Source organism: Mustela erminea, chromosome 1 (genome assembly GCF_009829155.1).
Source record: "Mustela erminea isolate mMusErm1 chromosome 1, mMusErm1.Pri, whole genome shotgun sequence".
In the NCBI taxonomy this organism is placed as follows: domain Eukaryota; kingdom Metazoa; phylum Chordata; class Mammalia; order Carnivora; family Mustelidae; genus Mustela; species Mustela erminea.
The window spans coordinates 54,068,976-54,094,936 of record NC_045614.1 but is presented as its reverse complement, the minus strand read 5'-3'; the positions used below and the strand labels follow the sequence as shown (position 1 = coordinate 54,094,936).

Sequence of the window (25,961 nt, the reverse complement as noted above, 5' to 3'; positions counted from 1 at the left end):
TGGGATGCTTTTCTAGGCAGTCTTGGTAATAATGATTTCAAAGTCAAAGATTTCTTCATAAATATAAAACAAGTTTACTGCTACTTGATTACATCATCTAAAACATAACCCTTGATTTGAAAATGTGCCCTTATGTTTTATGAAGTCTGAAATAGAAAGGAAATTGATGGAATCAAACCAGTAAATTATTTTGCAATCAATGCCTGCAATTGTCTACTGCTACATAGCAGTTGTAATCAACTGTGAGGAAAGTCAGACCAAATCTCCCTCCTGCCCAGGATAGCTGATAGATCTCTTCATGATACATTCTTGCCTTTAGAGGAAATAACCCACATTAATTATAAAACTATAATTTTGTGATCTATTTTTAAAGAGTTGGATGTCAACCAATGAGTGATTCTCAAATATTTTGAAGCTGTCCACTGAGAAAACCAAACATCTGTATGACGGAATATAACTTTAATTTTCACAGATGCTTTGGAGTCCTGACCTATGAAGACTGACTTCAAACATTATTTTTTCACCAGATCAGTTTGGACACAGGTGAAGGCAAAAGAAAGAAAAAAGCAGAATATCCAGTGAACTGAGACTTTGGATTTTATTTGATCCCTTCGGCATTTTATATTTCTTGAGCCCATAATGAGTTTTCAAAGAACTAATATTTGACAAATATAATATTATCAGGTTACTATCCAATTTGTTGTGATTTTATTAACACCAATCCGAGCTAAATGGAAATCAAGAACTATTTCTTCAAACAGGCCTATGTTCTATGATTTTACTGAGTTAGTTCTATAATTCATGAAAACAAGGGTCTTCTCAGGTCATCTGCATTCTTTCTCTTAAGTTGACACGCTTTGATTTTCGATATGGGTTTGAAAAACAGAAAGTTTTATTATGTTTCTATGGACACTGAAGTTTTGTGGAACTTTAAAATTCTTTCCTTTATCTACAACTCTGCCTGCTCCTTGAAGATGAGGATACGGCTGTGCCTACAATCATCTTTGCTCAGTAAAGAGGCGAAAAAAAGGATATATTCTAAATTCTGATATGCCACTTAAAGTTCCATACTCAGAAACCTGCAGAATTTTCTTACATTTAAAGTGGAAAGAAACTACTGAGACATACAAGCATAATTCTGTTTTTAATGCTATTAAAGCAACATAAAAAAGCTAATCACAGTCATTACATTCATTTAAAAATACTAGTTATTTCTTCCATTTCTCATATTTTCATGTCTTCCCTCCCATCATGGCAGATGCCCAACCACAGAGAGAAGGATTCTACACTAAAAGCCCAGACTTTGACGGAAATGAGAAATGCTTTATCAGCATATACTGTTCTGTAATTTGGCATTTTGTGGGAAACTGTACACATTTTCAGCAATGGCCCCAGAGGCTCCTTCTCTGGCAGCCATAATGAGAACAGTAAAGTATGCGTGCTAAGTGTTCACTTACCATTGTGAGACATCCCCACAGCGAGGCATTTCTGAAACCGACAGTACTGACATTTATTTCTACTTTTTTTGTGGATCCGACAGTTAAGGTCACACCTATCGTAAATGAGCTTCAATCTGATTGTCCTCCGGAAGAAACCCTGCAAAAGGATACGGAGAAAAGAAAAGATATCTTAGGTCTTTATGACACAGGGAAGCAGCAACATCTGGCAAAAGGCACACTGGCCTAGGTATCAGAAAAGGCAGGCTCTGTCACTGGTGACTTCAGACAAGCCACTTAACTGCCAGTTTTCTTTGCTATAAGATACAGAAACAGAAGATCACAGTGTCCTTCTTTAGCTCTGAAACAGTGACCATATCCAACTGATGTCATTCAATGTATCTTGGCTCTACATGTGATCTCAGCATGCTCTAAGAAGTGCTCTGGATTTAATGTAATGCAAATAAAACACCATGTAATCAGTTCAGTCTCTCTGCAAATCATTCCAACAGCATGCCCCAGCCTTTATTATTGTGCTAAGCCATTTGGCCAAGTTATAATCACTTCATTCTAAAACATGATCAGGGCCAATAAAAATCCACATGTGGATAATTTTTTAGAATTCTCTATGTTGCATAATTTCCTACAGAATTGGTTTCATTTATTTATGCAGTTGAAAGAGTGCTTCATAACTGTCATAGCCTACAAAAAAAATAATAATAGGAAAGAACAGGAGAAGTAATATGCAGATCCTCAGACAATGGACTGCCATCTCAAAACAGCAAATAGACTGATCTGGGCTAATTGAATTCTGTTGTATTTGTACTTTATTGACAGACCTGAAAGAAATTTTAATTGGAAATGTTTGCTAACTCCATTTTTTTGTTGTTGTTCTCAGAGTGTTCTTATTCATTTCCACTGTGCTCATCTCCATGAAACTCAATTCTTAACTTTTTCAAACGTATGTGGCCCTGTTTGGTACAAAATCCCTGAACTGGTATTGGTCCCGCCACTGACATGCATTTTCACTTTCTCCAGATTTGTGTCTTGAATTCTAGACAAGTATTTCTACTGCTGACTTGACATGCCACTTGGAAATCCAACAGCTACCAAACCCAGCACGTCCAACATTGAAACTCTGGACTGTTCCCTGCGAGCTCACTTTACCAGCAGCTTTCACAGTCTCAGGTGGTACAATCACCCTCTGAATCTCTCAAGCCAAACTCTTTTTTCCCCCCAAGCCAACCTCTTTGAAGTCAGTCCTGACTTCTCTCTCTCACGTGGAAAGCTCTTCCTCTAAATATACACCTGCTTATTCTCTTCACTGCCTTCAAGTCTTGCCAACATCTCAACTTCTCAATGAGGCTTACATACCCTATTTAATACTGTGGCCTGTCCTTGCCCCCGCCTCTTGTCTGGAGCTCCTGGTCTCTTTCACTCTACTCTAGGTTTGTATTTTTTTTTTCCCCCAATAGCACTTAGGACTTTCTAACATACCATAGAATTTACTTATTATATTTAAATTTATATTTATTTATATATTATATATAAATTTATATTTATTTATATATTATATATTTATAATATATAAATTTATAATTTATATATTATATATTTATTTATATATTATATTTAAATTTACTTATTATATTTAAGTGTTTATTTTCTGTCCCTACCTCAAAGCCCAATTAAAATTGTGAGCTCCATGGGGAGCCAATGGAGATGACCCAAATACCAACGGTAGTTTTCTTTTCTTTTCTTCTTTTTTTTTTTTTTAAAGATTTTTTATTTATTTATTTGACAGAGAGAGATCACAAGTAGGCAGAGAGGCAGGCAGAGAGAGAGGAGGAAGCAGGCTCCCCGCTGAGCAGAGAGTCTGATGCGGGGCTCGATCCCAGGACCCTGAGATCATGACCTGAGCCGAAGGCAGTGGCTTAACCCACTGAGCCACCCAGGCGCCCCCTAACAGTAGTTTTCTATCAAAATCTGTTGAATCTTTGAAGATGTACGTCCCTTAAGTTCCTTTCTGGGCCATCTCTGATATTTCTCTATCCTAAACCATGACTGAGATATCACAAGGCAATTCCTTTTTTGTTACCTTATTAAATGCAATATGAATTACAAACATGTAGAAAATACATGTAATCATAAAACATAACAAGATATTATCACACATGAGCCCACTGCTGAGATTTAAAATCATGACCAGAAATTCTTGCCCTATTCAACTCCTGCCCTTTGCGTCCTCTCGACAAAGTAATCATTATTCTCAATCTTGTGTTTATTGTTTTCTTGGCCTTAAAGAAAATACAGTTTTGTCATACCATATGTAAAAATTGAGTAATACATTGATCAGTTATGCTTGTTGGGGGCTTTATTAAATGGTATGACGCTTCATATAGTACTTTGGGATTTTCACTTTTTAAAATTTAGTATTAGGTTTCTAAAATTTATCTACTTTCTTGTGAAAAGTTAGGATTTATTCATTTTCACAATTTTGTAATATTCTATTGTATGACTATCCCACAATTTATTGATATCTTCTCATGTTGATGGATGTTTAAACTGTTGCCAATATTTTGCTTTGATACAAACAGTGCTTTGATAAGTATTTTTGTAAATGTTTTATGATGCACATGTACAAGAGTTACCTAGGAGTGGGGTTTTTTGGATTGTGCAATAAGTGAATGTGAAATTTTATAAGATCACACCAAACTGTTTTCAGAGTGATTTTTAATCAATTTCCATTCCCTCTAACAACTGGTATTGTCAGACTTCTTAATTCTTGACAATGTAGTATGTGTCATACAGAATTTAAGTGTGATCTTAATTTTTATTTTCCTGATTTTTCATTCCCTAGTTTCCAACAGTCTCTTCCTTAAAACTGAATTTTAGAAATTCTTTATATACCTTAGATACTAATCTGCTGTCTGTTCCAGGTATTGCAAACATCTTCTGCTCTCTATGGTTTACTATCCTTGAAATTTATTACTTCAGTTTCTCAGGTTTTTTTGAACCTGTAAACAGTTTCATTTCTCTCACTGCTGAAAGATTACAGAGAACTTCGTTATCTTCCATCTCGTTTCAGATCCCATGATCTTTGTGCTTCCACGGTTGCTGTGGAGAGGCTACTGTCAATTGACTTTGAAGTGTTTTTTTTTTCTTTTCTCTTTGGTTGCTTTTATACACTTAGTTTTCAGTATTCTGCAGTTTCACTGCAGTGTGCCTTGGAATGGATTTTTCATTTATTCTCTTGGGTGTGTTTTCTGCATCATGGTCTCACGTGCTTATCAGTTCGGACACAAATTAGAGAAGTGTTAGACCTTATTCTAGCCTTCAATACTTCTAAACTTCTCCTTTACATTTTCCATCTTTTTGTCATCAATCACTCAATAACATTGAATATAAAAGTAAACATGGAAACAAGAGTTAAATAAAATCCCAAAAGATACATCATTACAATGAGAAAAAAAGGAAACATTCCTCACCAAAGTTCATCAGTAAGAACAGTTCTGTACATTACTCTTCTACTGATTAGTGAAGAAGAAAAACTTTTCTAATATTCAAAGACCCTATGAATCCTTCAAAAACTAATAGGCTTCAAATCCTAGCAGATTCTGGACAGACATATTCTGAAGGCACTGTGATTCTCGATCTCAGTAATTTCTTGACATTTACCTTCCAGTTCAGTAGTCCTTTCTTCTGCTATGTCCGGTAACTAACCCTTTCACTGAATTTTTATTTCAGTAATTATATATTTCACTGTTTAAGTTTCATTTCCTTAAATAAATTCATTTATTTTCCAATATGCCTGGTCATTCCTGATAGTCTATTGTTGCTTGTTCACAGCTGTGATTCTGTCTTCTTTCTTGAAATAGTTCATACACAGCTATTCTATATTCTCTATCAGGCAATCCCAATTATCTGCTCTCCTTGTATGGAATGGGGTAGGGGGGGGTCTAAATCTGTTTTTGTTTATTTTTTATTTTTTTTTAAAGATTTCTATTTATTTATTTGACAGAGAGAGAGATAACAAGGAGGCAGAGAGGCAGGCAGAGAGAGGAGGGGAAGCAGGCTCCCTGTTGAGCAGAGAGCCCAATGTGGGGCTTGATCCCAGGACCCTGAGATCATGACCTGAGCTGAAGGCAGAGGCTTAACCCACTGAGCTACCCAGGCTTCCTGTTTTCATTTATTTTTGATAAATGTCATTCAAGTGACTGACTTCTTAATGTGCTTATTGACTGATATTTTATTTTAAACTTGTATATTGACCTTAAACTGTGGGAATCCCACAGGACTAAACTGGGAATTCATGCCTCCAAAAAGAATTTGCAGATGCTTCTGTTGGAAGCCAGAGGTGCCACTGACTTGTGACTATTTCAAATTCCGTTAAGAAAGCTGGCTCCATACAAAAGCCCTAGACTCAGCTCCCCCTCACTGATGGCTCTGGATTCTGTTGTAGGCATCTTTCTCTGGGGAAATGCCACACCTCCATACTACGATGGGCATCTACCATGAGAAACACTGCACCTCAGTGTGTCTGCAGCCCACAGGTCAAGACCTAGAGCTTTTGTTGGTTTGTTTGTGTTGCTATTGTTGGTTGTTTGGGAGAAGTTTTCCCTACCCTTGTGAGATCAGCAGTATCTCAAAGATTAGGTCCTACAGAGGATCTGCTGGAAGTTGAAGCCTCTTTAATTCTCAAAGTGTTCCGAGGACCTCTGAATATTAAAAAGGTATTTTTTTCCACTTACTAATAGAAGGTTAATGTACAGAACTAGTCTAACTGATAAATGTTGGTGGGAAATTTTGTTTGGATTTTTGCCATTGTGATCATTTGTGTTTTATGATATTCCTCGGCTGTGTTTTGAAATTTTCCCTTCTAAAAACTGATCTCCATGGTGGAAAATGCCGCTTGGCTAGCTGAGAATGGGGCAGGTCCCAGAGTAGTGTTATTTGGCATGGCTGGAAGGTTTTTTGATGATAGAATTATGTTATTTAAGTTTAACCCTTATAATGCAAAGTTGTGTTTTGACTCATACAATATCTTTCAAAGTGTTTCACATTTTTTTTTTATGGTGATTCAGGGTCTTTCAATGTTAAAGGAAAATAATTCTGGATATTATTTATGTACTGTATATGTACATAAAATCATAAACTGAATATATACACACTTAGGCACACAGCTTAGAAGTTGCTTTTACTTTTCTTTTTCAAAACACCTAGTTCATGATAGTTAACTCTATTCTTATCCTTTGATTATTTCAAGTAACCTAGTGAGGAAGATATAAGACCACTGGAGTGCTTTTCTGTACAGAAAATTATTGATTTGAAGAACGAAACAGGCTTCCCTGAGGTTTATTCATATTGCTGATCAAGAAAACACTCTTTAGGGGTGCCTGGGTGGCTCAGTGGGTTAAGCCTCTGCCTTTAGCTCAGGTCATAGTCTCAGGGTCCTGGGATCAAGCCCCGCATCGGGCTCTCTGCTCAGCGGGGAGCCTGCTTCCCCCTCTATCTCTGCCTGCCTCTTTGCCTACTTGTGATCTCTCTCTCTCTGTCAAATAAATAAATCTTAAAAAAAAAAAAAAGAAAACGAAAACACTCTTTAACAACACTCTTATTATTGTACTGTGTGCAACTTCAACAGGTTTCTCTTCTGATTACCACAAAGTCTGTGAACTGGTGTGATGGAAATGCATGACTCCCCACTGCAGAAAATTTTTTTTTTTTTTTTTTTTTATGGTATAGATTTATTCCAAAGTCTTCATACTTGTCTATGAGAAGGTGAAGGCTTTTTTTCTTTTGCCTTATAAAACCCTTTCTCCAACTTCTCCTTAATTGCTTTTAACAAACTTTTAACTTAGGTACAATGAGACCTAAGTTAATTTTACTGTGAGATTAAAAGCCCGGTGCTGGGGCGCCTGGGTGGCTCAGTGGGTTAAACCTCTGCCTTCGGCTCGGGTCATGATCTCAGTCCTGGGATCGAGCCCTGTGTTGGGCTCTCTGCTCATCAGGGAGCCTGCTTCTCTCTCTCTCTCTCTCTGCCTGCCTCTCTGCCTACTTGTGATCTCTGTCTGTCAAATAAATAAATAAAATCTTAAAAAAAAAAAAAAAAAGCCCTGTGCTGGTCCTATGTTTGGCTTTCCTGTGAAGCGGTGTGGCCCAGTGAAGCTCAACCCATGGGCTCCCATGGCAGGTAAGAATATACTAAAAATCCTTCCTGATTTAGGGCCCTGCATAGATATAGAAAAACAGATTACACTGTATTATTATATATAGTAGATTGTACTTACTTATATCTTTAGGTAAGTCTATGGTTCTAAAATGATCTTTTACTAAAAACACAAAAACACGATGAAACCCACTAGAAAATGAGTAAGTGTCTAATTTGTAAGTGGTAAGTGACAGCTTTGCAAGCTCTAAGATGTATGTATTATTCAGTAGCCAAATGTTATGTTTTACCTAAGTCTATGATATTAATAACCCAAGAATCTGTCACTATTCCACTTTAATCCAAGCCTGATCTTTTTATTCCTGTTTGAAATTTGGCAAGGATCACTAAACATAAACCTGTTCCATAGGCACTGTAAAACCATTTCAGAAGACCTACTAACAGCTATGATAAGCAATACTGTAACTATTCTTTTCAATCCATCAATTAGTCTGCAGGTTGATGGTTACCTGTATTTTAATTATGGGCATATCCTACATTCTTCTGAAATGGCAGACATTAAAGGCCCAAAGTACCCTTTAGGAAATACATATGAATCAAACACTTGTTAATTTCACTTTCCTCGCTTTTTATTGAGTACTGTCGATAAGCTAAAAAGGGTATCTTTGATTGCTGGTATAGCCACTGGTCTAAATTAGCTGCATTCAGACTGTGGAGACAATTTGGTTTATTTCCAAAGTAACCATCCCTTAATCTTTTATAACAGCAGTTCTCAAACTTTCTGGTCTCAGGACCCTTTTTAAGGATTACTGAAAACCCCATGAGCTTTGGTTTATGTGAGCTATATCTACTAATACATATCAGACTAGAAATAAAAAGTGAGAAATTGTTATGTATAAGGACTTAACAGGCGAACATTCCATTAGCCACCAGAACTATGTTACCATTCTTCGTCATGTAGTTTCTGGAACAATCCACATACACTTCTGAGAGAATGAGAGTGAAAATGGTAAATAACAACCAAATATTATTATAAAAATAGTTTCAACACCACGGGGGCCTTGGAAAGGTCTGAGGGACCCCTAGAGGCTTCTAGACCACATTTTGAGAACTGCTGACTTATACTTAGAGAAGCCAAATTATACTATTCCACTAACATTTCTCTTTATCTTTAAAATGAGCAGATGTCTATTTTACTTTCTAAGGTTAGTATAACCTTCCTTGCATTTTAGGCCTGGGAGTCTGTAATCCAGGGTACTCTTCAGATCTGATTAAATATTCACTCTCCATCTCTGCCTCAGGACGCTATCTGTTCCTCAGTTGATGGCATTTGGATTTTGTCCTTACTCTTCTCTTCTCCTTCTTGCTATTTTTCTTCTTTGCTCAGTTTGATTTTCCAAGTTTTTTTGCCCACAGAACTTAGCTTTTATTACTATAATCAGCTATTATCTTTTCAATTTTTAACTGTTATCAGTAATGTTAACTCCCCACAAATACCTGACTAAAAGAATCACGGTAGAACTACTTGCTTAAATGTTCTAGTTTTCTAAGTGTTTGACCAGCCTATAAAAAAACAATAATGTGTTGTGGAGATTTAACCATCACACTGCTTTGCTTATCAACATAAATTGCCAAGATGACCAAACAGAATGGTTTCTTCAGGTATTTCTCAGAATTTAGCAACAATTTACTCAAAAATTATATAAATCTAACACAATAAAACAACACGTTTTCACTACTTATTGGAATCTTAAATAACTGACTACACATAATGATTTCAGAGATCACAGATATTTTAGGTCGGTTTTAATCACACAGTGAATAGGTTTTAGTGTTTTAAATGAAAGTGGCTCTTGCCAATGGTATTTCAAAAACTCATTTTGGAATTTTATACCTTAAAAATAAGTAAGACCTTGGATAGTTGCTAATCCAACCAAGTTGGTTTTACGAATGAGGTGACAGAGAGCTGAATTGTTTAAGTGACTGGCTAGTAACTCTGGGCAAGTGGCTAGGTGACTACTAGCTTGTCTCTTTTCACTTTAGGAGGTTGCCTTTAGTAATAAACTATTTGAATTGAAGAGATTCTAGAGATGATTGAATTCAACTCCATCATTTTATAGATGCAAAAACTTAGGCGGGATATAGTTTAAAAATGATATATGCTAAAGCATCTTGCACAATATATGGTACACAGTGGAAATTCAAGAACTATCAATTTCAGACCCTAGATGTTCTAACACCTACCTACCTGGTGTTGTATATCTATTTGGAATAAAAAGCCCAACTGAGGATCGAATCTGCTCTTATATAAGCAGTGCTTATTTTATTTTAAAGATTTTATTTATTTATTCAACTGAGAGAGAGAGAGAGAGAGATATCACAAGTAGGCAGAGAGGCAGGCAGAGAGAGAGGAGGAAGCAGGCTTCTAGCTATGCAGAGAATCCGACGCGGGGCTCAATCCCAGGACCCCGAGATCATGACCTGAGGCAAAGGCAGAGGCTTTAACTCACTGAGCCACCCAGGCACACCAGCAGTGCTTATTTTATAAGGTAAGTATTTATGAACAATTTATTCTGAGCCCTGGAGTATATAATAAATATAACTGATTCACTAAGTATATTAAAGTTAATTATTTTAAAAGACTACCTACTAAAATATGAGTGGATTAGAAAATTCTTAATAATTGGGCAGAATATTACTGAATGTTTGAGCTTTCCAAAATACACTTTTCACAAAGAATGGAGGAAAAATAGTATCTCCCCTCCAAAATTGTTCCATCACTTTGCTTGTCCATAATACATGTCTCAAACTGATGCTGAAGTAAGAAAAGACAGAGCACTGGGTTAGGAATCATAAGATACATGTTCTGGTCCTAGTTCTGCCACTTACTAATGGATGACCATGGTTACAAGAAGCTTGTCACCACCTCACAGGGCTGTTACAGGCCTCAAATGAAAGTATCTACTTATCTCATCTGTCAAGCCTTATAAAAACAAAGCAACACATGGAATTGTGAGGGGTGGGGGAAAAAAGCAAACAGAAACATAACTGCAGGATTCCGAAAATATGGGTTCTGGGCCAGGTCATCACTGTCTTGCTATGACACACTTGTATTCAAGTCACTTTTTTTTTTTTTTTCTTTCTTTCTTTTTTACCTGCAAGATGCAAGCAATGAACTAGATCAGTGGCTCAAGGACCAATCTGGAGAAAGGGAAGTGAAGCAAAGCAACTCTCTTTTTACCAATTTTCTTAGGTTTTCAAAGAAATCATTTGAATGGATTTTACTAAAACAAAACAAAAAAGTTTTATCTCAATTCCTTGCTATGTGTTCACAACAAGAAATGAAAGAACAGGTAAATTTTCAGCAGATTTTTTGGAAATAATCTCTCATTCAGTTTTTCTTTCTCTCTCTCTCTCTTTTTTTTTTTTTTTTTTTTTTTTTTTACCTTGCATCCTTCACAAGCATGAACTCCATAGTGGAACCCAGAAGCTTTATCTCCACAGACTCGGCATTCAATTGCCATGAGGGAATTGGAAGGCTCTTCATGAGGCTTATTGTACAGCTGAGTCTTTTCAGAATAATAAGGTGGGGATGCAGGCTCCACTTTGATTGCACCTGTGTGCAGAGAAATGTGAGCAGATAATTATCACGTGAAAAACTGCTGAAAAAGCTCTATGGCAAGTCGCCATAGAACACCTTACTGCCATAGATTTATTATGTAAGTGTAGAAGCATTATGGAACATTAAAAACAACAACAACACAGGAGAAAGTGGGTTTTGTAACTACAGGCAAGTCACAACACCTCTGAGCTTCACCTGTAAAAATGAAAGGGGGAAGGGAATGAAGTCTGTGGTCTGGGACCCTTCAGAACCAAAGCTCAGAATGACACCCTACAGTATCTGAGACAATGAAGGTTATTTTGCTACACAACGTGCTGTAGTTGGCATTCCTCACAATATTAACTTATACATTTGTATTTAAATATCGCATTTTAGAAGTATTCTTAAACCACTCTTGGAAAAGAAACACATAAGGAACACCACTATGAAAAGGTAATGTCATGCCCAGCTTGAAGGTACATAAGAAACAAGAGACCAGGTTTTCAGCAGTGTTGAGTCAGAAAAATAATGGTTTGTAAAATAATCTTTGAGAGAGAGAGTGAGAGAACCCATGGAGAGTAAGTACTCCCCTTCTGCTGGTTAGGATCAGGCCTATTAAATATCCATATTAGGCTCTAACTGAAAACCACACAAATATAACCAAGTATATTATTTATCTCAAAAAAAAAAAACTAGAAATACAGGAAGTTCTTACTTATTGTCAAGTAATGGTTGCCAATTACATGGTGGTGGCTTTGGAAAACCAGCATATCAGCACACAAAGATAAAAATCAAGGAAATAGCATCACAGAAATTTATTTTATCTTGAAAAGTACCGTTTGGGTTTATCTTGACTCTGATGTTTTGATGTGAATTTACTTAATGGCAGGAAGATTTATCAATAGACTACAATGGTAAAATTTAAATTTGTGCAGAAAAATAGGTTTCAATATAAGCTGCTCAAATAGCAGAATTAGGGAAAATGAACCACAAATTTGCAATTTGGTGATGAGAAGTTATGTAAGGTAGCAAATTATTACTTATTAACTTAAAAGTGACCAAAAGAATAAGAGTTTATACACACACACACACACACACACACACACGCTAAACCTGGCAATGCAGCCATACTGGGAAATGCTCCTAAGAAGGAAAGAAACAAGAAATAGGAAAAGAAAGAGGAAAGAAAATGAGGGAGAAAAAGGAAAGAATGATTTGGGGTATTTACACACTAACATCCTTTTTGGTATATCATAAATACACAATGCTTCATAGGTAAATGGATGAGTAAATGAATGGTGAGTATCTTTTTTATAAAGTTTTAGTCTCTGGAGCATTATTCCAGTGCTATCAAGAGGTTAGTCTGATTCTAGTCTTAGCAGTCTGACAAGAGAAAATAACTATCATACTTTGGTACTCTTGGAGCTTCAGGTCATACTTATAATCAGCAACCATTGGGTCTGCTCTTGCAAATGGAATGTCTTCATAGTGTGGAGTGGAAATGCTGGAGAAATCCACAGTGGTGAAAGGCTTGATGTCAAAAGAATGGGAGTGGTCATCCATAACAGAGAGATCCACGGAGCTGATTCCAAAGTTGGTGGGCCAAAATGGCATCTCGGTGTCAACCATGGTAATTTCTGAAATGGAAAAAAAGAAAAGCTGTGGAGTTCATTCTGGAAAGCAGAACGATCTTCTAACAATACACAAGGAGGGAACTGAAAGGGTCTTTGGTGCTGTGCTCTCATCTAGATTATCACAACGAGAGAGAAAAACACCCCACCTCCTGAGTGCTGCCCAGGCTGTTTTACTAAAGGAAGGAGGCCACCCCTTATCTGGATAGCATGGCAGAGAACCTTGTAATAGTATCGATGCGGTCAGCATACCCAAGGGAATGTCCTGCAAACAGCCCTGCTCTCATGATCTCTTAAAGAAGATCATTGTATCAAGTCTGTTAGCGGTTTTAAAAATTAATCAATTAACCAATTAACCAATTTCTTTAGTTGGTTAGTAATGTTTAAAGAGCATAAAGTTCTGGGACAATTTTGCTTCCTTGGAATTAGAGATGCTAAATATTTTTCCCTTTAGGATAAAAATTTTGCTCCCCTATTTGTATTTATAATGGTTTTATGTGACAGAAAATTTGACACATTAAATTTAGGTAAAAATGCATTCTTTAACTGCATTATAAGGATAATTTTATTCTTAAAGTAACACAAAAATTAATCTTTTTTAAGAAGGGACGATCCCTCTATAAAAACTTGCTCAAATATTTACCTTTTCTGTGCATACAGTTTTCCTTAAAAAGGAGAATGTGTTCTCCATCTTGAGAGCAGAAAGATTAGAGATAGTGTAAACATATTTGATCATGAATGAGAGAAAGTCAAAATGACAATCCGCACAGCATTAATTAAACCACCCTCACACCAAGACCACAACGAAACAAAAATGGAAACAAGAAAACGTATAAAAGACAAGGGGAGGGGGGTGGGGGGGTGAGCCTGGTGATGGGTATTATGGAGGGCACATAGAGCACAGAGCACTGGGTATAGTGCATAAACAATGAATTTTGGAACACTGAAAATAAAATGAAAAAAAAAAAAAAAAAAAAAGACAAAGGTAAAAACACATGGATTCTAAGGCCACAAAAGAACTTGTTTCATGCATTGCCTGCTTAGGATGACACATGCCATGTGTGTTTTTCAGTATATGATTTGTGGTCACAGTAAGTGAAATAGAACCCTGAGGAATTTTAGTTCTAACTATTTAATGTGGATGTATGAGCCACCAGAGGCTGTGGACTAAACCTTCATGCCCTAGGAACCTACACGGGTACTTACTGATATAGATATTCAGACATGTGAACACACACGGTGCCTCACGGGTCCTTGGTTCTCCTGAAACCAGTTCATTCTTCAAAGTGGTATGAAAAGAGCAGTCACTGAGTATTTTAAGTGGTAACTCTTGGGTCAAAAACATGAGCAAAGGGCTGTGTGAATTCAGGACTGCTAATATTGGAGACAAAGAAATGAAACACTCATAAAACTCTAGAAGCTCCTGAAATCATAGGCTGATGTATCTTATTTCTAGTTAGTTCACTATCACCTAGCAATGGGCTTGGCTCATAGTAGGTGCTCATATGAAATACCGAATGAGTTGATGAGGCAGCTCTGAAAGTTTAGCAGAACAGGCAGGAAGAGGGGAAGCAAATTAGTATTTATTCAAGTACCCCCAACATAAGACACATTCTCTTATTCCATATAACCCAAGATCTTATCTCCACTTTAGAGATAAGCCAGGACCGGAGAGGTTAAGTGACTTGCCCAGTGTCCAATAACTGGTAAACAGAGAATTCAAACTCAAGATTGACCCAGAACCCTATTCATTGTGTATATATTCTCTTTATTCTCACTGATGAAACTGTTTTATGGAGAAAGGGCTACTCTCCTAGGGTATCTGTCAGTGGGCCTCTTGTTTTTTCCCAGCAAGCAGAGAGCTAAGGAATTTACTCTCAAAGGCATGAGGTTAAAAATTCCAGTTGTGGTCTTCATAAGGAAAACAAAGTGAAAACACAAATAAGGAGACTGTCCTATGAATGTGCTTCAGGGGTTCCGAGGGGACTCATTAAGGCACCGTTTGGGTTCACATGTCTGAATATCTACACGAATAAGTACCCAAACAAACTTAAGTTATCTGAGTCACAGTATAAACACAACACACAAGAAGAGGAATGTGTACTGGTGATAGATTAAAGGTCATGCTGGCCTCAATGACACCCAGAAAAACATCTGTGCCTTTAATGATGGGGAACCCATCAAACTATGCCCTTTGCTTCACAATTCTTCTAAACCTAACTTACCCAGGTCCCTCCACTTACTCTGCCCACCTCCTCAGCATGCTTATTTTACATTTCTTTATCTGCTCTGCTCGGTATAAATTACCAGCGTATCAAAATAATCTCTTTTGTCTCGACTGCAATTTCTACAAAACTGGACTTATCAACTATTTCTCATTATGCCTGCTGCAAAGTTCATCTGTAAGCAAAATAAAGCTTGTCTGAGTTAAAGGTAGTGGACAAGCCACCAAATGAATACTGGGAAATGAAAATGAGGATGCAAAAAAATATCTGTGTTGCAAGAAAAACTGGTTGCTCATCATTTTGCTGGTTTAATTTTGTTTTGTTTCACTTTTAATATACGACTTCAATGACTCCCTGTCGACCAAAGCCATGCTTCTTAACACAGGAATCACCCTGAGGGGTCATTTACTTGACTGCAAAGTTTTGGAAGAAAATTTTAGTGTTAAAATAGCCATCTGTGTGTAAACGAACAGAATAAAAAATCATGTGATTTTAAAGATATAATATGGAACTCCCTAAAAAATTGGTACCTGTGGTACATTTCATAGCTAAAAGAATGCTATTAAAAAAAATAAACATAATTTATTTTCATTTATTTGTTTTTGAAGATTTTATGTTTTTAAAGTAATCTGTATACCCAGTGTGGGGCTCAAACTTATAACTCTGAGATCAAGAGTTCTTTCCAGCTCTACTGACTGAGACAGCTAGGTATATACCTCATTTTTATAAAAAAAATTTTTTTTTAAAGATTTTATTTATTTATTTGACAGAGATCACAAGTAGGCAGAGACGCAGGCAGAGAGAGAGGAGGAAGCAGGCTCCCTGTTCAGCAGAGAGCTCGATGTGGGGCTCCATCCCAGGACCCTGAGATCATGACCTGAGCTGAAGGCAGAGGCTTAACCCGCTGAGCCACCCAGACGCCCCCTCCCTATACCTCATTTTTATTTTACTTTTTAAAAGTAGGCTCCAGAGGCACCTGGGTGGCATAGTGGGTTAAAGCCTCTGCCTTTGGCTCAGGTCATGATCCCAAGGTCCTGGGATCCAGCCGAACATCAGGCTCTCTGCTCAGCAGGGAGCCTGCTTCCTCCTCTCTCTCTCTGCCTGCCTCTCTGCCTACTTGTAATTTCTGTCTGTCAAATAAATAAATAAAGTCTTTTAAAAAAATAAATAAATAAAAAATAAAAGTAGGCTCCACACCCAGCCTGGAGCCCAGCATGGAACCTGAATTCACAACAGTGAGATCAAGATGAGAGCTGAGATCAAGAGTCAATGCTTAACCAACTGAGCTACCCAGGCGCCCCCTAGACTTTTTTTCTAAAAGCAGTTTTAGGTTTACATAAAAGTTGAGCAGGAAGTACAGAGTTCCCATTTATCCTTTTCCTCTCCTTCCTTTCCCTGACCCCTGAAACACACACAATTTCCCCTATTATTAACTTGCATTTCTCCTATTATTAACACTTGTGTTAGCCTGCTATGCTTGTTACAAAATTGTGAACCAATATTGATACCTAATTATTATCCATAATTTGCATTCTAGTTCATTCTCTGTGTTGTACATTCTATGGTACTGACAAATGCAAATGTCATGTATCCACCATTACAAAATCATACAGAAAAACTTCACTGTCCTAAACATCCCCCGTGCTCCACCTATTCATCCCTCCCTCTTCCCCATCCCAACCCCCGCCCCTGGGCCCCAGAATGCTGTCCTCTTCTATTAAGGGCATATTAGTTGAAAAGCAGGAGGGGCACCTGGGTGGCTCAGTGGGTTGAGCCTCTGCCTTCGGTTCAGGTCATGATCTCGGGGTCCTTGGATTGAGCCCCGCATCGGGCTCTCTGCTCGGCAGGGAGCCTGCTTCCCCCTCTCTCTCTGCCTGCCTCTCTGCCTCTTTGTGATCTCTCTCTGTCAAATAAATAAATAGAATCTTAAAAAAAAGAAAAGAAAAGCAGGAGAAACCTTGACCTTTATATATTACATAAATACACACACACACACACACACACACACACACACACATGAAATGTCTCACCTTGGCTTTCAAGGCCCTCCCTGACACAGTCCTAACTTACTTCCTCAGTCTTATTTTCCATTAGTGATCGTAGACCCCAATCTCATTCTTAGCATGCCCTGTGGTTAGGCATATCATACTATTTGCCCAGGTTAAACATGCTCTGCATTTTCTAGTCTACTTATCTTTATTCATGCCAAGGCTGCTCTATCTCCTCCCTCTTCCCACCTCCCTCATTGCTACATGTCACAATCCCTCTGTCTTTCCCACAGTGGGAAATCCCACTGTCTCCAAATGCTCCTTTCTCCAGGAAACCTTCTGTGAAGTCTCCAACTTAAAAATACTCTCCCCATTCTTTGCATCCCCACAGCTCTTTCTATCTCTCTTTTAACTCTGATAGAATTATTTGGGTAAGTATCTCTGCTATCAAGATTTCAAGCTCTAAATGGACGGTGTCTTAGTTTTCTGTTTTTCCTTTAGTCCTCATGCACAGCTGGTCATTTACTAAATGTTTACCAACTAAATGATCATTCATTTTTATGTGAAAATATAAAAAAAAAAAAAAAAATAGGGGCACCTGGCTGGCTCAGTTGGTGGAGTGTGTGACTCTTGATTTCAGGATTGTGGGTTTAAGAACCACACTGGGTATAGAGATTACTTTAAAAGTAAATAAAAATTAAAACGGGGGTGCCTGGTGGCTCAGCTGGTTAAGCGTCCGACTCTTGGTCTCAGCTCAGGTCATGATCTTGGGGTCATGGGATAGAGCCCAGAGTTAAGATCTGCGCTGGACGTGGAGTCTGCTCAAGAATCTCTCTCTTCTTCCTCCCTCTCTCTCTCTGCCCTTCCCCACTCATGGCCACTTTTTAAAATAAATAAATAAATCTTTAAAAAAATTAAATAAGAAAGGAAACATGCAGAAAAACATTTATAAAAATAAAAGGGAAAAAAATGAAGATACTTTCTCAATAGTTTAGTTTTTTTTTTTTTTTAAGATTTTGTTTATTTGACAGAGATCACAAAAGTCGGCAGAGAAGCAGGCAGAGAGGGAGGAAGGGAAGCAGGCTCCCTGCTGAGCAGGGAATCTGATGCGGGGCTCCATTCCAGGACCCTGGAACCCTGACCGGAGCCGAAGGCAGAGGCTTTAACCCACTGAGTCACCCAGGCGCCCCTTAATAGTTTAGTTTTGCTAAGACTTATCTTCCCTTAGAAAAGATGATGATCGTCAGTATTACAAATAAAATACAATTTAAACCGTAACTTCTCCCTTCAACAAAGTATATCCGGTTTTTCTCTTGATAATTTGAGAAGCAAGATTAGGGTCCTGTGAAGTTTCTCCCTACATAGAAAAGACAATGTGAGAAAGAAAAACAACTTGACTCTTCATCTCTAAGAAAACATATTACTCAAATACACATTTTCCTTTCCTCCTTTCCCTTCTCCCTGTCCTTTTTATTCTGGGACATCTTGACCTAAACAATATTATTCCATGGACCATAGTTACCAGGAGGCACAGTGGCTCCCTAAACATTTTATTTTATTTTGACTTAGATAGAGATGGGTCCAGGGAACCTGTTTCTAATTTTGTCTCTAGAAAACATAAGCTACTGTTTCTGCCAAGCTGTAAGTCGAGTAGGTGGTTTTTTTACTCCATGTAATTACCCATGAAAGAACAAGTGAACAAAATATTTGCATGAACAACAGTCCTTCTGAGGGATAAGTCACAGTGTCTTAACTTTCCAGCTGGGTGACAGGAGTGGGTTGCATCAGGATTTATCAATCAATTTCACATCCTTAAGGTTCTAAGCAAAACTTTTTGGGCAGACACTGAACAAGGAGGTGAATTTGTGCCATTTATCTTAGACCTTCAAATATGGCTTTACACTGTATTATTTTCAATGAGCAGACTCTGAATAATACTCCAAAGTATAATGTATCTCAAATAAAAATATAACCAGTACCATGCCAAAATAAAGTAACCTCTCCAACTGGAAATGCATCATTATTTGGGAATATGGAAGTGGGCCAGAAAAGATGGTAATGTAATATAATGTCCCAAACTACATTGTTTACCTTTGGGGTCTGATATATTGGTCCAATATAACTGCTGCCCGTTAAGAAAAGGAAACTTCTACGAGAATTTCTGAGGAAATGCTGCATTTCCTCACTACATTATTATCTAATTACATTAACTAATATTAATAGAACCCTAAATCTTTACTAAGTATTGTGCCAAAAACAACACTTGGACCATTTCATTTAAACCTCACAACAATGAGGTCGGTGTACTCATAAGTATTCTTAGAGAAGAGGAAACTGAGGCACAAACATGGAAGTAGGTAACTTGCTTAAGAACACTCAGCTACTGGGGGTGCCTGGGTGGCTCAGAGGGTTAAGCCTCTGCTTTCAGTGCAGGTCATGATCTCAGGGTCCTGGGATCGAGCCCCGCATCGGGCTCTCTGCTCAGTGGGAGTCTGCTTCCTCCTCTCTCTCTCTGCCTGCCTCTCTGCTTACTTGTGATCTCTGTCTATCAAATAAATAAATAAAATCTTAAAAAAAAAAAAAAAGAGCTACTAAGGACTAGAGCTAGGTTGTGAACCCAGGTGGTTGAAAACTGCATAGCCACTACACTTAACTTTCTAAGCTGGTTAGAAAAGACAAATCTCTTCCTGATCTTCCACTTCTATCCTCAAGAACAATTAATTTCAACAAGGCTTCAGTGAACAAGAGGATGTGCCAGGTCCAGGAGTTGGGAATATACTATGAAGACTGGGTAATTATCACATAAAACCTTCATTAGAAAGATGTTAAGCTGGGCAACAGGAGGAGGTGCCAGAAAAAAGCCTTTCATGGATTCTCTAAAACTTAGTAGCTTCGTTGGAAGTGGCCTTAAAGAGACACTTAATCACTGATTCTTTACAATCTCTTCTAATGTGTTTCAGTTTAACATCACAGTACTCATCAATACAGTTCAAGCTTATCTATCCAGCCCCTCCTACTGATTCATCAAATCATTTTGCAGTGTAAATTGACCTGGGAATTTTCTAACTGAAGTGCTCTCCCATGAGGACAGCTGATATACACAGACAAAAATCATCCTGAAATAGTAGAGAGGCAAAGGTCTTTTTGAGATACTCTAAGTCCCTTATTTGACAGATGAAGGAAATGAGAGAAATGATTTGCCCCTGAACACATATTCAGGGGCTTACCAAATGAGAATCCAGGTTTCCAGGTCTCCTATCCTAGCATTCTCTACACCCCATCATGAAGATGTTATGGTATGTAAATATGTTGAAAATGGGACTTTTAGCCTATTCCAATTTTCACAGATCCAGATTTTGGGGGGTCTTGATATATAGGAATGACATCAAATTTATGAAGGAAAGAAATCTCATGCAAGTACTCATTTACTAGATGGTAAATTAGTATATGACTCCCCGTAAAAGAATTTGTTTCTAACAAAAATTAATAAAATCTGAATTCATCAAAAGGTTTGGGGAATAGTCTAATAAAATGAGCACAGATCAGTCCCAGTTTTTACATAATAAATACAGGCATACATATTTTATTTGCTTATTTTTTGTGGGTTGCTGTTCTGAACATTCACACTGAAGGTACATGAGCCAGTTATCACGTCAGATACCCTGGGTTTGAATACTGACCTACCGCTTGCCAGTTTTGTGATCTTTTTATACCTAACTAGCCCATCCGTAAAACAATATTGCCTACCTCACAAAGGTGTTGTGAAGATTAAATTAGATAATATATCCAAAGCACCCAACAGGTCCAGACACTTAGTAAGTTCTCAATAAATACAATTATTGGCAGCAGCAGTAATTCTTATACTTAACCAGACTACTAGAATCATGTAAAAGGTGGGCTAACAGCCTCCAGTGCTACCACTAGGGGACAGGAAGAGGAAGAAACACCAGCAAAGTCCTATTGTTCAAATAGGACTACGCCTTCAACAGATGTCCTGTTTTAAAGACCTCTGGAAAAGGAGTCCACAGCTTCTCCTGGTTACTCATTCCAATGTTTAATGGCTCTTTTGTAGCCAGGAAAGTCTAAGTCTTATCTGGCTTGTCTCCAACTGAGTTATACATATGTTAATGATGTTCCTTTTAAAATAATTAAAAAGAAAAAAATCTGGTGAGCAAATAAATTTAGGAAATGCTAGGTCAAGCAAGGTTAAATAGGTTTATGCAGAACTTCTCAAGGCTCATATGCTAATATTTCATGAGAATGTACAAAGGAGAGGGAAGGCACAGTGTGCAACATTTGCAGAGTTTCACATTTGACGGAATAGTTGGGGAAGTGATGGTCTATCCTATGCTGGAGTTTATAACTTCTCCCCCATTTTTCTAAACATACATAGCTACCATCTTCTGCACATTTGCCCATTACCGCTTGTACTTGAAAAGTGTCATTAAGCTGTCCCTCAGGTTTTCTTTAATTTTAGAGTGATTCTTAAAACAAGACCCAAGAGGGAAAGGATTTCTTAAACCATGTAGAAAAGAATCACTATAAAGACTAACGCTCTTTTTATAGAGAAAATCTGAAAAGCCTCCAGACACGGGAGGGGAAAAAAAAAGGAAAGTCCACATAAAGGATCAGAACCAGAATGACTGTGAATGGCTCAACAGCAAACCTGGAAGCCAGAAAATCAATACAGCAAGGTCTTCAAAATTCAAAGAAAAAGTTGTTATTTCCAACTTGGCATTTCAGACTCAGCCAAACAAACCTTCACTCAACTGTACAAGCAGAAATACATTTTCAGAAATAGAGGACCTCCAAAAAAAAAAAAAAAAAAAAATTCACCCCACAGGTACTCTTTCTGAGAGTTCCACACCAGAACAAAAGAAAAACAGGGGATCCGGGAAAACAAAGAACTGGAAAAGGGGAGGATAAAAGAAAGACTGAGGACGGCAGATCCCGCGCAGCCTGGATAGAATGGAACAGGAAGGTGAGGAAGGCCGTAGGAGATTACCCAAGAAGTCCAAGTGCCTGATATAGATGACCGCTTAGAGACAGTTTTTATACAGTCAGAGAGTTGGACAAAGAACTAGAGATAATTCTTTCTAAATAAAAAGGAATAATTTGTCAGTTTAAAAAAAAAAAAAATTAACTCCAGAAAAAGGAACAGCTCTTCAGGATGGGAAACAGAACTGTAGTATACTGCCTAGTGCAACTGGAGCAGGACTTTCAGAGCTGATAGGATGTAAACACTGCAAATTATAAATACATTGTGAAGATGTCGGGAAGGACAAGTGTGTGGTTTGGGAAAAGGGGTGTGGTGGGGAAGAGCTAACTTCTATCTTCCACTGTAGGAAGTCCATGGGGGAATGGATACAGCTTTTCAAATAGCAGCATACCAGATGTTATTTTAAAGACATAGAGGTAAATTCCAGGAGAAATGTTTAAAAGAGTTAAAAATGACTGTTTCTGAGGAACAGGAACTGGGGACTGAGGGTTGCTGTTCTTCATGAAAAGCTTCATCCTGACTTTAAAAACTAGGTACAAGTCTTACTTTCGTAGAAGTAAAAATTAAGCTAAATATCTTTTCATTATAATGCCTTTTCATGCTTTCACTGAACAAAGGGAATAAATATATTCCTTGCATGTCTCTCAGTCCTCTTAAAAGGAATTACCATGCAAAAAAAAAAAAAAAAAACCCTGGAAAAGTAGGGAAAATTTTAATGCAGTTTCAAGTAAAATAAAGGAAAATCAGAAAATATTTTTAATGCTTGATCAATAGTTAGCAGTTTTTTTGGCTCAAATATTTTAAAGAATTCTATCAATTCTTTTCTTTTCCTTTCCTGGTATCATGGATTTTGGTCAGAAAAGTGGGAAAAAGACTCTGGATCCCATTAGCAGAAGTATAACTTAATGATAGGTAACAATTTTGAAGTACTTACATGACAGACATTGTACCTTAAAATTATTAAACATGTAATGTATAATTAATTAATGTATATATGTGTAATTTATAAATGTATACATACATATAATTCACATCTATGAATGGTTCTATGGTTTATATACAATTGTTATTACCTCCAGTGGACTGAAAACATTAGACAGAAAGGGGTTAAGTGCAGGGAGCCTGGGTGGCTCATTTGGTTAAGCATCTGACTCCTGGTTTCAGCTCAGGTCCTGATTTTAGGGTCTTGGGATTAAGCCCCACCTTGACCTCTGTACTCATAGTCTGTTAACCCTCTTTCTCTCCTTTTGCTCATACTCTCTCTCTCAAATAAATAAAATTAAAAAAAAAAAAAAGAGGTTAAGTGCCTTGCCTGATGTACATAGGTTAGGTACTGGGATTTGAATCTTGTGTGATTTCTCAAAATAAAGAACCCCTTATTTTGGACACCATGAATTAAGAAAAGGATAAGAAAAGGATTCTTTGCTGTGTCATTTGTTTCTTCAATGTGAAAAAAATACATTTTCATTCTGCCGTCTACTTAGACTATATTAAAACTCAAATCGAATGCTTCTGTGGTTTGGTTCCCCACTGATACTCCCACTGATAACTCTGGCAGAGGCTGAAACATTCCAATATGTAACTGTATATACACTTGTCCTTATAATGAGTCAGAAGATCTCATAACAAATTCTCAAATTCAGATCAACAAAGGGCCTATCATCTGGTTTTGGAGAAGGCCATGTACACTTATGTTTTTCAAAAGTTCATTTTCTCTTACATGGGTCACATCTTGTTTAGATAGCTTGCTTAATCCAGTCTAGTATCAGGAGACAGGAAAGATTACAGGATCATGCCCTCATCCACAGTCATCATTTCTACTGTTTCCTGAGAAGCAGTTTCACCATGGTCAGACCAGCTCAAGCTTGGTTCTTTTGCTAAAACTACTGTCATGTGTTTCTAAAGGGAGACTTACTAGTAATTGAATTAACACTAAACCTAAGTCTGTGGAACAGCTAGTTACTCTGGTATGATTGAAATTCCTACTTTACTGAGCATATACTGGCAGCAAGCGAAGAATGGTGTGGAGGTCAGAAAAAAGAAACTGGTGTGTCCTCTCCAGCTAGCTCTTTCTGCACATTTTGGTTTTGGCTTTGCAGTGAGAGGCTAATGAAAATGGGAGACAGAAGACTGAGTGGGAAGGAAAAAAATAAAGGGTATGGTCCAGGACTTTGTAACTATTCAGAAGGAGGGACCACCAAAGAGATGCGAGAGTACTGTTTCTCTTTGCTTTGTCCACCTCTCAAACACTGTCAAGGGCCTGACATCCTTGCAACCAGGAAAACGTAAGAGTGGTAGTGGTTTTAAGTAATGCTTTATTACTGAAGCACCTTGAATAGCTTGAAACTATCACAGAGTGGAAAGTGATTGTCTTACTCAGAATTGTTTAGTTCTGGCAAAATGATGTGATACACTATGGTCCTGTGTACTCTTGTTTTTAATTTACTGTGCCAAACACTCTTAATGAGAAGACAATGGTCTTAAGCTAAACAAATATGAGAACAAAAGTGTCAAAACAGATGTAGCCAGATTGCCAGTGGTTATGGGCTGATTTGCAGATTTTCACTAGCTATACCATATATTATCTCAAAAATATTACAATGTAGTATTTAAAATATTCATAGTAAACATTTTTCATGTTTACTCTTCCTGAGCTATTAGAGCATTATCAAAATATTCTGTATAAAGACATTTGACACAATTCAAAACATTATTTAAAAAAAATTCTCTTAACTAGGAAGAAAAGGGAACTTCTATAATCTGATAAAGCGTATTCATAAAAAACAAACAAACAAAAACCTAAAGGACCCATCATACTTGATGGTGAAATATTTAAAGCTTTCCTTTGAGATCAGGGATGAGATAAGCATACTAGCTATCACTGCTTCTAGTCAAAAGTGTACTGGAAATCCTATCCAGTGAAATACAAAAGAAAGAAATGATTATAAAAGAAAAAATAAAACTAACATTACTCACAGATGACATGAATATGTATGTGTGTGTGTGTGTGTGTGTGTGTGTGTGTGTGTATGGAAATAAAACCCATTACAATTAACAAAAGAATTTAGCAAAGTTGCTGGATATAAGATCAATCAATATGCAAAAAATGGGGGCGCCTGGGTGGCTCAGTGGGGTAAGCCGCTGCCTTCGGCTCAGGTCATGATCTCAGGGTCTTGGGATTGAGCCCCACATCGGGCTCTCTGCTTAGCGGGGAGCCTGCTTCCTCCTCTCTCTCTGCCTGCCTCTCTGCCTGCTTGTCATCTCTCTGTGTCAAATAAATAAATAAAATCTTTAAAAAATATATTCAAAAAATGAACTGTATTTTTATAAGTCAGCAACAAACAGAAAATAACATTTTAAAATGATTTTTACTGTCGTGTCAAAAACATCAAATAAATACCTAAGGGGGAAAAAACCTAGCAAAATATGTGTAAGACTGCTATACTGAAAATTCAAAAATATTATTTTTAAAAAAGTATTTAAATAGATGAAGGTATACACTGTATTCATGAACTGGAATACTCAATATTTAAAACTGTCAATTCTCTCCATATTTATCTATAGATTCAGGAAAATTCCAATCAAAATACCAGTATTTTTGTGTGTAAAGAGACATGCTAAGTCTAAAATTTATATGGAAATTCAAAGAGCCAAGAGAAGAGAATCTTGAAGAGAAGAACAGCACTGGAGGATGGAGGATTTTTACTACCAGATACTAAACCCAATTATAAAACTACAGTAATTAATAAGTCAATTAGCGCAAGAAGAAAAACAGACCAATGCAATAGGAGAGCAAGTCCAGAATTAACCCCACAAGAATATGGTCACCTGGTTTACGACCAAAATGTCCCCATAGTATAGTGGGGAAAGGATCACTTTATCAATAAATGAAGTAGGTCAATTACATATCCA

At 37.3% G+C, this 25,961-nt stretch overlaps 1 protein-coding gene across 3 annotated transcripts in view; it reads right to left on the bottom strand.

The window, feature by feature from the left end:
* PPARG (peroxisome proliferator activated receptor gamma) overlaps positions 1-25,961 on the bottom strand; it is a 131,216-nt gene that overhangs the window by 35,784 nt on the left and 69,471 nt on the right. For all 3 annotated transcript variants that reach the window (XM_032327662.1, XM_032327653.1, XM_032327644.1), the window contains exons 2-4: positions 12,616-12,843; positions 11,052-11,221; positions 1,458-1,596 (exon numbers count right to left, since the gene is read on the bottom strand). In XM_032327662.1, the coding sequence (XP_032183553.1) occupies positions 1,458-1,596; positions 11,052-11,221; positions 12,616-12,835 (529 nt within the window). In that variant the 5' untranslated portion in view covers positions 12,836-12,843. The remainder of the gene's footprint in view (positions 1-1,457; positions 1,597-11,051; positions 11,222-12,615; positions 12,844-25,961) is intronic.